At 34.1% G+C, this 13,666-nt stretch overlaps 1 protein-coding gene across 1 annotated transcript in view; it reads right to left on the bottom strand.

The window, feature by feature from the left end:
• The window catches only part of LOC126878537 (follicle-stimulating hormone receptor), a 188,425-nt gene that overhangs the window by 35,806 nt on the left and 138,953 nt on the right, over nucleotides 1-13,666 (bottom strand). The window contains exons 6-9 of the mRNA XM_050641310.1: nucleotides 12,709-12,852; nucleotides 4,152-4,292; nucleotides 2,283-2,348; nucleotides 2,089-2,232 (exon numbers count right to left, since the gene is read on the bottom strand). Of these exons, the coding sequence (XP_050497267.1) occupies nucleotides 2,089-2,232; nucleotides 2,283-2,348; nucleotides 4,152-4,292; nucleotides 12,709-12,852 (495 nt within the window). The remainder of the gene's footprint in view (nucleotides 1-2,088; nucleotides 2,233-2,282; nucleotides 2,349-4,151; nucleotides 4,293-12,708; nucleotides 12,853-13,666) is intronic.

Raw genomic sequence — 13,666 nt, 5'->3', positions numbered from 1 at the left:
CGGCCCGGTGATTTTATAGAAAAGCGGCCTCCAATCTTTATTTTATCTTCTATTATCAGAATTTTTATTTCTTATTTATAAGACAAAAATACTTATTCTTCTTCTATTTGTATAAACATGACTCTGTCTGTTTTTTCAATGTGCCTCTAGTAAGTTGTCGTTCCATCGTTTTCGTGGTCTTCCCACTGATCGTCTTCCTATTGGGGAACCGTCTCTCGCTGTCCTTACTACTCTATTTGCTGTCATTTGGCGTATGTGGTCATTCCATTCTATTCTTCTGTTTCTTATCCAGTTATTAATATTGCCCACCTTGAATTTCCGCTGTATATTTGTACTTCTAGCTCTGTGTCTCATAGAGTCTTGCCATCGATTTTTCGAACGATTTTTTGTCCTCTCTGTGTCGGGTCGTGTTTCTGCCGCGTATGTCATTATTGGTCTTATGACTGTTTTGTAAATTCTGCCTTTCAATTCTTTTCCGATATTTTTATTTCTCCATACTGCGTCATTCAGACAACCTGCTGCTCTGTTTGTTCTATTCACTTCTGTTTAGACTCTTTCGTAGCTAGATAGTGTGATATCTAGTTATTAAAACTCCATCACTTGTTCTATTAGCCCTCCAGCTCCAATTTACATATTATTGAATTTGCTGTTATAACCATGCATTTTGTCTTTTTTGGGAAAATTAACATGTTAAATTTTCTGGCGGTTATGTTAAATTGGTGCAGCATACGTTGTAAGAAATGTTTGATCTCCTGCGAAGAGTTGAGTATGACAGCAGTAAAGTTGGTCTGAAAATCAATAAAGCAAGACAAAAATAGTGGTAGTCGACAGATTCGACACTATTCAACTGACTAACATGTTACAGGAATACCAAATAGTGAACACCTTTTTCTCTCTAGGGTCTAGTACAACTAACGATGGTAACTGTGAAGCAAAAGTTAGGAGACGTATTGGTATTGCAAAAAATGCGATGAGTCGCCTAACTAAAGTTTGTAAAGACAGATCTATCTCTCAAAATATCAAGATGAGACTGGTGAATGCCCTTGTATTCTCAATATTTCTATACGGGGCAGAGACTTGGACTCTTTGAGTCCAAGTGTGGTGCTTTTGAGAGCGGATGCCTTTGAGATGTGGTGCTGGAGAAAAATGCTGCGCACAATTTAGACAGCTCATAGGACAAACGTTTCCATTCTAAACCAACTCGAAATTAAAAAAAAAGTATGTCTACAATATGTCTGTAACGAATTCTGCAATTCTTCGGTCACATTGTTCACAGAGGTGACGATAGTTTAGAGATATTAATTGTTTCTGGAAACGTTCCGGGCAGAAGATCAAGAGGACGATCACCAACTAGATGGTCCGACCAAATTAAGAATTCAGCTAGAGAAGCTGAAGATAGAGACCAATGGAATAAAATTGTTAGGAACATTGGAAGAAATCACGATCCTCAGTAATGGGGAAACGACAAGAGAGAGATACGTTGTAAATCATCTTCACTTTGAGACATTAGTATTGCATCGCCTGCATAGCAGATTGTTTTAAGTTGTTTTTCCATTTATAGAAAATATTATAAAATCTATATTAAACATATATTTCTAATGGATCTATCCTCGCTAATTTCAAGATAACCGCAATACATCGGCTGATTCTGTCCACTCAGCAAAACCGAAAACATCCAAAAATACTTAACGAACTTTTCCCAGAAACACATATCTAAAGAAATATATACAATTGCCGAGTTGTATTTTGTGTAAAAGTCTCTGTTTATTTTATCAGCCGAATAATACCTATTCATGGCTCAATTGAACGTCTTAATTTTAACCGTTTTGAAATACAGGGTGTGTATAAAACAGACAACTGGAATTAATGCAATATTATTCAAATGGCTCGAACACTATGTATGGAAATAAAATATTTTTCAAATGTTTTGTTAATATCATTCGATTAGAAATTAAAAAAAATTTGTTACATCCAAAATTTTTTGTGAAAAAAACTTATTTGACCGGCCTCAATAGGCCGCGGCCTCTCGGTGATTGCACCGATTCATTTATATGGCCAGCACGCCACTGAGCTAAGCTTAGTACTTACAGAACTTGCAGTTTAGATAAATTGTAGAAAGCATCTTGTGGAATGTACTCGATCAGATTGTGTGCTAGCAGCAAATCATGCATTAGATACATCCCTCGAAATGGCCTCCCTTCGATGTCCTTAATGTTGTTACTGGCAAGATCTCTAAAATTATAAAATTAATATCGTTTTTAACTTTTTATTGAAATACTTACAGCACTCTCATATCTTTACACCTGTTTAAATCGGGTACTGCATTTAATTTGTTGGACTTTAGATCACTGAAATAAAAAAAACATATATTTATTAATACAGTTCACTGTAATGTCCAAAATTACTTATTATTTTCCCATTTAAACATTAACAGGCTTTAAGTTGATTTGGTAAAAGAACCTCATCAACAAATAATTACATCTGTGACTCTATTAGCGTTCCTATATCGCCGAAAATTCAGGCCTATTTATTATAAGTCGAATGTTGCCAACAAACTTTTTATTACCTGTAAATATTCTTTTTATACCCTTTTTTAGATTTTACTGGAAAGTTCGATTTTAACGAAAAATTAAAGGTCGTTATCCACTTATTGTATGCAAGAGATGTACACCTATAATTAATCAAAACTATCGAAAATATTTATCAGGATAACACAATAAAAGTAAAAGTAGAAGAATTAACTGACCCAATTGAAGATTTAGTATTTTCTATGGGAAATAAGCCACAATTTTACTAAAAAATGAATTTATTAACGTTTCGAAGCCCAAATCGGGTTTCGTTGTCAAAATACAAAATACTATTAAAATATACAAAAATGTTGTTGCTAAATAAAAAAGTTCTTCTAATAATTCTTAATTCTTAAATCAACTCATAAATATTGGCGATATCATTTTAAAGTCTTCTACTTTAAAATGTATAATATACGTCTGAATTGCCAATATAAATGAGTCAGATTAAATAAATTATTAGAAGAATTTTTTTACTTAGCAACAACATTTTTGTATATTTTAATAGTATTTTGTATTTTGACAACGAAACCCGGTTTGGGCTTCGAAACGTTAATAAATTCATTTTTTAGTAAAATTGTGACTTATTTCTCCCATAGAAAATACTTACTTATAAAAATGCCACAAGGAAATAGCAGAACAACACCAATTGAAGATAGCAATAAGATAACAACGAGAGATTTCCTGGGCCCTCTATCGAAGGCACCTCAAGATAGAGGTGCCACAGATTTCAAATATTATGTTCGAGGCATTTGTGAGTTTTCGACAATAGATTTCCAAATCGTTGGATTAGAAGAAGAGAAGCCAAATGGCCAGCAAGAACGCCGGATTTGACACCTTTAGATTTGACATCCCTGGAGTATTTTTTAGGGTTATTTAAATAGAAAAGTGTATGTAAATAGGTAACACCCTATCCAAGAACTGGGAACGATTAGAAAAAATGAATTTTCATTCAGAATGGATTTCTGTTTTAAAATATAGGGTGGTCATATTGACCATCACCTAATTTTATTTAGGTACTTTCTGTTTATACAACAATATTAAGGGGATGGGTACGAACTTTCGGCTTCAATGCTATTTAAATGGGATTCATTTTTTTTTCGAATACTGAGAAAACTAATAAGTTTTTTTGAAAAATCTAAACGCATAATGAAAGATTACGTTATTACCGAAGGCAGAAAGTCCCTGAAAACTTCTATAATATTTATTTTAATAAGTTACAGGGGTGAAAAACTAAGAGACAATTGAGTGTGATTTTTAATTTCGAATATCTCATTCAAAAAAAAACTTTTTATTCATTTTAAGGGACTTTCGGCCCTTGGTAATAAAGTAATTTTTCATTCTGCGTTCAAAAATACTTATTAGTTTTCTCAGGATTCGAAAAAAACGATTACATGTAAAATACATTGAAAATTTTGACTGGCGTCAAAATGTTTCTCTCCTCTTAATTACAAAATTAAAATGTTGACTATTTTTAATCATAAAAAATTAGCTATTATTTTTTAGATAAAAATCTTAAATGACTCCAAAATAAAACTCAATAGATTTGTTATTAGTTATTGAGTGTACCACCATTTTACTTACAGACTTTTTAACCTGGGACAGGTGCTACACAACGATTCTGGCACTGAAGAAATCCCCGCCCGGTCCAACCTCAATATCTCCAGAGCGCTGGTGCCGTTCAGATTCGGAAACGTGGATAGTTCTCTGGCATCCGAAAGAATACTGCAAAACACGAACCGTAAATCAAAACAAATTAGATATTATTATACATTATTACATTCTTCTAGTGATTTATTCGGTTGTTTTTTACTGTTTCGGTGATAGAACTGCGAAACAAGATTTGGAACCGCTGCTGGGGTTTTTAATTTTCCAAACTTATGGCTTTCGTGAAAACACATCTCCCTATGCTCCGTGGGAAGGGGAATGTGTTTTGGATGTTTGGTTTCACTCTACTATACAACCAAAAATGAAGACATAGTTTTGTATTACACTTTATTAATTTTAATCTCTTAAATAGAAAAAATAGGCAATAATACGTTTTATTATTAAAATAACACTGTTAAAGCTATATGTAGTAGTAAATGCCCTTATAGTCCAGAAAGCCACTGCGCATCCGCTAGGAAAAATATTCCGATTCGGATTTTTTGCACAATCTTACTCAAAAAGGACCCCTTTTAACAAATGTGCATGTTGCCAGGACCAAAAGTGGGTCAAAAATTGTTTAAACATTTTTTTTTGTTTTTTTTTCCTAAAATTATTTTTTTATGGAACAAAGTTTTTTTATGTTTTTTGAATCATTCCAAACAGAAAACGTCTTTAGTGACTTTTCTCTAAAGTTCATAGTTTTTGACATATAAGCGATTAAAAATTGAAAAATTGCGAAATCGGCCATTTTAACCCTCAAAAACTATGTGAAAAATTGAAAATTTGAATGTTGTCAAGGTAGGCAGATATTCTTTAAACATCGAGTGATGAAATCCCGAAAAGTTTTTGGCAATACAATATTCAAAACTCCTTTGTTTTTTAATTGCTAATCAAGCGTGCGCGACACTATTTTCCAGAGTTGCATGTGTATACAGTATGGTGCAAATGAAAGAAATAAATTCGTAATTTCGTAAACCGGCGACTTTAAGGAAAATCCCGAAACAGATCGATTTTTAATTTTAAGTTATGATATTGTGGCATATATGGTATACTAGTGACGTCATCCATCTGGGCGTGATGGCGTAATATATAATTTTTTTAAATGAGAATAGGGGTCGTGTGCTAGTTCATTTGAAAGGTTCTTCAATTCTCTATTCAGTAATATAAACATTTACATAATTATTTATACAGGGTGTCCAAAATATTTTTATTAAATTAAATTACTTGACAAAAAAGAAGAATGTATGTAATTTATTTAATTTAAAATACATTTTACTGCTTTCACAAATCAGAAAACAAAGTTTATTTCACAAATAAACATTGCTTTTCGCTTAAATTAAATGTTAAAAATTCCAAGAGGCAGGTGGCTGGCGGGAGCTGGCTTGAACATTGAATTTCATCGAAAAGCAATGTTTATTAGTAAAATGAACATTTTTTAGTTTTCGGGTAACAGTTAAATGTATTTTGAATTAAATAAATTACATACATTTTTCTTTTTTTTTTAAATAATTTAATTAAAAACTTTTTTTTGACACCCTGTATAAATAATTATATAAATGTTTATATTACTGAATAGAGAATTGAAGAACCTTTCAAATGAGCTAGCACACGTCCCCTATTCTTATTTAAAAAATCATCGATTACGTCATCACGCTCAGAGGGATGACGTCACTAGTATACCATATATAGCACAATATCATAACTTGCAAATAGAAATCGACCTGTTTCGGGATTTTTCCTTATAGTGGCCGGTTTACGAAATAACGAATGTATTCCTATCATTTGCACCATACTGTATACACATGCAACGGTGGAAAATAGTGTCGCGCACGCTTGATTAGCAATTAAAACACAAAGAAGTTTTGAATCTTGTATTGCAAAAAACTCTTCGGGATTTCGTCAATCGATGTTTAAAGAATATCTACCTATCTTGGCAACATTCAAATTTTCAGTTTTTCACATAATTTTGAGGGTTAAAAATGGCCGATTTCGCAATTTATCAATTTTTAATCGCTTATATGTCAAAAACTATCAACTTTAGAGAAAAGTCAAGAAAGACCTTTTCTGTTTGGAATGATCCAAAAAACCTAAAAAAATTTGTTCCATGCAAAAAAAAATAATTTTAGGAAAGAAACAAAAAAAAACGTTTTAAGAATTTTTGACTACCCACTTTTGGTCCTGGCAACATGCACGTTTGTTAAACTTTTTGAGTAAGATTGTGCAAAAAATCCGAATCGGAATATTTTTCCTGGCAGAGGCGCAGTGGCTTTCTGGACTATTAATATTTAATTACATTAAATGGATAATACAATTTTTGTATTATTTATACCAGGAAATAGGGACATTTTGCCACTTCTTGCATCCGTTTGTTTCATTAGTTTTTGTTTAGATAATCCATGTTTGTTTATTATTGCATGTGTGCCATCTATTAATTCAGAAAAATCACTGGCATAAAGCAGATATATGACTGGGCCCAACACACTGTCCTGTGGTACTTCTAAATTATTATATTTTAATTTGGAGTAGGCTTCTTCATGCATAAATCTAAAAACTTAGTTTGATATGTATGCTTCCAACAACTGTGTATAGTGCTTGAGCAAAGCTTACCTAATTTGCATATAAGCACTTTGTGCCACACCTTCTCAAAAGCCTGCGCCACATCAAGGAAGACAGTGGAGTAGACTTTTTCTTTCTCTAACGTTATTTAAATTATGTCCGTTATTCTGTAGACATGATTTTTAGTCGAGTGCCTTTATCTGATGCCAAACTGGTGAGATTGTATTTTTTGTCCTCTATAATTGATTTCAACCTTTTGAGTAATAATTTTTCGAACAGTTTCGAAATTACAGGAAGTAAGGAGATTGGCCTGCCTGTCGGACGAAATATCAGTTGGTGGTTTTCCAGGTTTAGCGATCATCAATCTCTGCTATCTTCTATATCTCCGGTATATATTTAAGTCTGAATAAGGTAAGTAAGTTCAACTAAGGCTTTTCTAGGCAGTTGTTTTAAAACCTCCTCGGTTACTAAATCATACACAGCTTTCTTAGGGTTGATGTTTTCTTTTATTTCATTGGAAACTTCTTTTGCTGTAGTTAGCCTAATTTCTTTTTCTGTCTGTAGAAGGTTTTCTCAATCAAGTGTACTTTCGCCTTTGTTTAATTCGCTATTAGCTTTATGTAAATATAACAAAAAATTAACCCAATATATTGTATGTCCAATTTTCTATTTGAATCATATCACTCTTATCTTTTGACGAGCAGTTTACATATCTAAATAACGTAGAGCCATGCACACGACTTGACTTCAATTTATTATTTCCACTGCTACATTTTCCTAATATGATATCGAAATATGTGTCAGCGTCTATTTTGTAAGATATCCCAATTAATTTCAAATTGAACAGAAACACTTTAAGATTAAATTCTTGGGTTGATTGATTGCTCATGTAATAAGATCTGTGATTGATTTATGACCAAAATCACGAAATAATTACGAAGCAGATCATTTTCAAATCCATTTTAGGAAATTTTTTTACAAGGAGTGCTGCATGATTGTCGATAGGTAGAGCAGATTTTCATAAATCTTTTTTAATGAACCTAATACGATTTTTTTAATGGAGGCTAAATATTTTCAGGATTGGATTTAGTAGGAAAAGCTCAAAAATTTCATAAAAACGGATCATGGATAATTTTAATTTTGTGACATTAAATTAATGGTAACTTGGATAGCTTGAGATGTTATATTCTCTATACTATTGTAATGAGCGGAGGCATGGACGCTTACAGACACCACTATTAAAAAAACTAAGTTTTCACTCTAATGGCGTATAAAACAACGTAATGTTACTCTACATCCCACCAGACTGAAAACAATGGGAACCTTCTCTGGTTACACCTCCGAGGCTTCTACAATTTGCAAGCCATACGGATGGTGAGTCTAAGGAAGATGAGGGAATTTTACAATTTATAATTCACGTCCCATCTGCTCAGCGCAGTAAAGTTCCAACGCGAATGGTTCCCTTCGTACTCCAATCAGAGTAAACATGTAAAGCAAAAATGAATAACCATTTTCAATTTCGTTGCAAAACGAAAATACAGCCGCATCATATTCTAGTCCAATCAGAGAGTGCAGCAAGCACCTAACATTACGTCGTTTTATATGCCATTAGGGTGAAAACTTAGTCTTTTGCTAGCAGTTGCTGCTAGGGCATCTATGCCATTTCGTTCGTTGCAATGGGTTTGTTTTGGTTGGATCAGAGAGAGCAGCCTAAAACATGGCTTGAATCCGTCTTCATACCGCTGCCTAAAAAGAAGAACGCCAAATTATGCCAGGACTTCCGCCTTATAAGTCTATTAAATAACATTCTGAAGCTTTTCTTGCGAATCATACAGAACAGAATATATAAAAGTTGTGACGAGGTCACCGATCAAGAACAATTTGGCTTCAGAAAAGGTATGGGGACACGAGGAGCAATATTCTGTCTTCAAACACTGGCACAAAGATGCAAAGATCAGCAAGCAGACCTTTTTGTCTGTTTTATAGATTTTGAGAAAGCGTTCGATAGGGTGAAGCACAAGACCTTGATAGAAAGATTGAACGACATCTGAGTCGACAAAAGAGATTATAAAATTATAGAGTCTATTTATTGGAATCAGATAGCAATTATAAAGACCAATGGTAACACATCAAGGCCAATTGACATACAACGAGGTGTTAGACAGGGTTGTGTGCTATCACCCATACTGTTTAACGTCTACTCTGAGGTAATATTTGCGAACGCTTTATCGCAATCTTTAGAAGGAATCAGGATAAACGGTCAGAGAGTAAATAGCATCCGCTATGCAGATGACACGGTATTAATGACTGATTCGGACCATAGTCTGCAGATACTGTTGGATAGGATTACTGAGAGTTGTGAAAAAATGGGGATGAAGATTAATACTGCGAAAACCAAAGTTATGAAAATATCAAGGAACAAAAATTTACCTCTTCCAATATATGTGAAACACTAACAGCTTGAATACGTAAGCCAATACAAATATCTTGGTTGCTGGTTCAACAATCAACTTGATTATAAACAAGAAGTAAGAGCGAGAATAGAGGTAGCCCGACAGGGGTTTATCAAAATGAAAAGCTTATTTTGTAACAGTAGCATTAATATCAGCCTTAGATGTCGTTTTCTGCATTGCTATGTGTGGTCAATACTTTTGTATGGAACTGAGGCCTGGACACTCAACACAACACTGATGAACAAGTTAGAAGCCTTTGAACTCTGGCTTTATAGAAGAATCTTGAAAATAGCTTGGACAACCCACATCACCAACGAAGATGTTGGCAGATGCGACGTGAATTATAAATTGTAAAATTCCCTCATCTTCCTTAGTCTCAGCATCCGTATGGCTTGCAAATTGTAGAACCCTCGGAGGTGTAACCACAGAAGGTTCCCATTGTTTTCAGTATGGTGGGACGTAGAGTAACATTACGTTGTTTTATATGCCATTACGTATAGCAAGGCTCAAGTGGCGATGGGTCGGACATGTTGGCCGAGATAATCCCGAAAAATTGACACAGAGACTAACAAACTGGAGACCAAGAGAGAACAGGCGAGCAGTAGGCAGACCGCAGAAGAGGTGGGCAGATGATATCAAACAAGTCGCGGGCAAACAGTGGATGAGAATTGCCAGGAATAGAAAACGATGGAAGCAAATGAAAGAGGCCTATGTCCAGCAGTGGACGAACACAGGCTGAAGAAGAAGAAGATATGCCATTAGAGTGAAAACTTAGTCTTTTGCTAGCAATTGCCGCTAGGACATCTATGCCATTTCGTTCCTTGCAATCCGTGACTGCACGCCGAGGTTTGTTTTGGTTGGATCAGAGAGAGCAGCATATGTGCCTCCTGATGGGAGACTAATAAGTTTCGAAACCGGTAGAGGTGTTTGCTGCACTCTCTGATTGTACTAGATTATGATGCGGCTGTATTTTCGTTTTTCAACGAAATTGAAAATGGTTATTCATTTTTGACTATTAAAAAACTTGAAGCATTTGATATGTGGCTTTATAGAAGAATGTTGATAATATCATGGACAGCAACGATCACTAACAAGGAAGTTCTAGGAAGAATGAAGAAGGAACCGGAGATTGTGTCTACTATCAAAATCATAAAACTGCAGTAAATATCTAGGACAGGTTATGAGAAATCAGCACAGTTCCTCCCTACTGCAGTCCATATTGGAAGGTAAAGTCAAAGGTAAGCGAGGACCCGGTAGAAGGAGAATATCGTGTCGCAGAATTTGAGAACATGGTTTAAGAAAACTTCAACGGAACTGTTTCGAGCTGCAGCGAGCAAGGTTATGATTGCCAATATGATTTTCAACATCCGGAACGGATAGAAACCAGTAGAAGACGAAGAATTTGGATAGGGGATGACAAGGGATCTCTCTTTTAAAAAAATTACATCTTCGTTGGGTCAAAATACTCTTGAGTTGTCGAGGTCTTTTGAATATTGTTATTTTTGTATTAGCAAGACATTTACTCAGTTACACAAACGGGTTACTCAGTCCACGGGTAAACAAAACAGGTCATGTCAATCAAGATGATGGCAGGATGGTAGCGTCTGGCGGTCTTTACTCTCTAGCCTTACTAGAAGTATTAAATGTCGGAGTCCTTCTATCTAGAACTCCTATATGACTCATTTAGAGCACATCAGCGTGCTATTGGGGAGTCCAGGATGGTCTGGAGCGTTGGGGCGAAAAGGAATAGTCACATACTGAAAACCAAACAGAAAGCTACTCTGTCCTTGGGTAGAAGAATCTGCGGGAAGAATTAGGAACTCAACCCTAAAATGACCCTATAGTTATACACCAGGATTATTGGATCAGTGATAAGAATGATAACCTGTGGGTCTGTTACGTGGTGGACAAAGTAGCAGTAAGTGGGAGCTTTAAGACTGCTACCTAATACACAAATTCTAGCATGCCCGTGTACAAAAACAACTACCACAGCGACGTTTGAAGTCCTACTTTATCTACCACCACTCCTTATCTTTGTTTATACATAGTCAGCAGTCTTTGTTTATACATAGTCAGCAAAGCATAAGCCAGAAGTATATTTCTGACCATAGAAAGCTTATCGAGGACCGCAATAGATCTGAAAACGTTGCAATGAAATAGACCAAAAGCCACCTCATTAAATCTATGTTAAAATCTTTACTTTCGGTGGTCTAATTTGGATTTTATCGTCTTTTTCCCAGACCCTACGTATTTTTATACCATTTTACTCGTTTGGATAATGCAGCCCTATTTGTCAAACCTGGTTTCTTAATTATTTTTACTCTCTCGCATTCGTTGTCAAACAGTTCTTCATTTCAGCATTATTTCTTCTCTCTAAAGTTGCATATTTTGAGTATAATTATTTCCCAGATTGTGTCAGCTTTACTTGAATTTGCTACGCATTCCAAATTGGTCTGCAGTGTTTTACGATATTGCCTTAACTACAAAGATCCAGTATTTCTTACCGGTAGGCATTCCCAAAATGCGGATTTCGTGGTAACCTCACCACTTACAAGTTCATGTGTCTCTGTACCTCCCGGGCAGTTTGTATAAAAGTGCTAGTCAAAGCGTATACTGTGTAGTGTATTGTCAATAGTTTTCTTTTGTAGCAAACATCAAAAATCTTAACCGGTAAAAATTACTGGATGTATGTTTTGAGTAATTTTTATATGGATTAGTGTTGCCCAAAATCGGTCTTGGTCTTGCCGTCTTGGTCTTGTTCTTGCGTTTTCGCAAGAAGATTCTATGTTACGTTTATTTGTTAAAAAAAGTCTAAATTTTTGTTCATTGTTCATAGCATTTATGGCCGTTTGTTTCAATAGACCAAAATTTTAGCAAAATTATCGTTTAATAGATTATTCTTTAAAAATGTTGTATTATATTATTAAAATCACCCTTTTTACCATTTTTCCCATATCTAGAGGCTCCAAAAAACACATAATGCATAATTTTTTTGTTTTTTATTATTTTACATTATACTTTATATTATGTTGACTCTATTTTAAAATGACCGGTAAAAATACCGGGGATTACATTATTACGTAGTAATAATGGGATGTCTGTAGTTAGGGTTAAGTTATTTTTTTAAGCGGAAAAATAAGTTAAAAATTTAAGATGAAAAATGACAACGAAACCCGATTTGGGCTTAAACGTTAATAAAATCATTTTTGGTAAAATTGTGGCTTGTTTCCCATTAAAAATAGTTGATTGGAAAAATAAGTGGTAAAAAGCCAGGATATTTAGTAATCTGTAACAATTTTAGTTGAATTTTTAATACTATTTTTATAACTAAATATTTCTAAAACTTAAACTTATTACAGAAGATGTAAAAAAATATTTTTTAAGAAAAAAAAAATTGATAATGTATTTCCCTTGCTGACCAAAACATCCGTATAAAACTAAAATGAAAACAAGCAAACAAAAAATAGTAGAAACATAATACTTGCAGCTTTCGTAGTCTTGGCAGGAAGGAAAATGCGTGGGCGTCCACCCCTATCAACGGATTGCCCTTCAGTTCCAGCAGGGCCAGGGCGGGAGTTTTCTGTAGAAGGCCCCCTTCGATATACTTGATCCTGTTACCTGATATGGAGCTGTAAAAACAATCCAGTGTTAGATTTCAAGTAAATTGGTTTGTTCGGCTAAACTTCATTCATTGCTTTGAGATGCTTCTCTTATAACTAACAGAGACATCGATATATTATGTTCTTAGATATAATTTAAAACTTTGTTAATGGAGAAGATATTCGAAGGGGTAGAACCTATCGCAGAAAGTATGAAAACATATTTAGCGTCAATATTATACCGTTAACCTATTATCTACTGTGTCAATTAAAGAACAGATTAGTTAAAAACTGTAAGTTATTAATCCATTGAAATGTTACATTTTTTAGGCTTCAGCGTGCATCTATCATAGGTGGCAATTTTATTTTCCTGATGTAATTGAGAGGGGGAGGTAAATATAGGCTTAAGTTCAAGTTTGTTAGATTTGCTAGCCATTGCCGCCATCTTAAAAATGGGGTGCCAAGGGTTTTCCCACTCTATCTCGTGAAGTAGCAACCCTTCAGAAAAGTTTGTAAGATAATATTTGTAGCAAATTAAATTTATATTAACTAGCATATTTAAATTTATCTACAAGTGATGAAAAAGTGATTGACCCTTTTTTCATATAATATAAATTGTCTACAACTTTATATATTTTTTTTTATCTTCAGATGAGAAAGAAAAAATGTATTAATAAAAATGTCTAAAGCATTTTGAACAATTTTTTGTGCCTTATAACTTTTTGTCTTGTCATTTTACAATAAAATTACATCAAAACTATATTATACAGAGTTTTCAACAAATAATTTTCAGTACAAATTTGTTTATTTTCATTAATTTGTTTGGGTTTTACAGAGTTTTCAG

This window comes from Diabrotica virgifera, chromosome 1 (genome assembly GCF_917563875.1).
Source record: "Diabrotica virgifera virgifera chromosome 1, PGI_DIABVI_V3a".
NCBI lineage: Eukaryota > Metazoa > Arthropoda > Insecta > Coleoptera > Chrysomelidae > Diabrotica > Diabrotica virgifera.
Note: the sequence above shows the minus strand (reverse complement) of the source record. Positions and strands in the feature narration are given on the sequence as shown.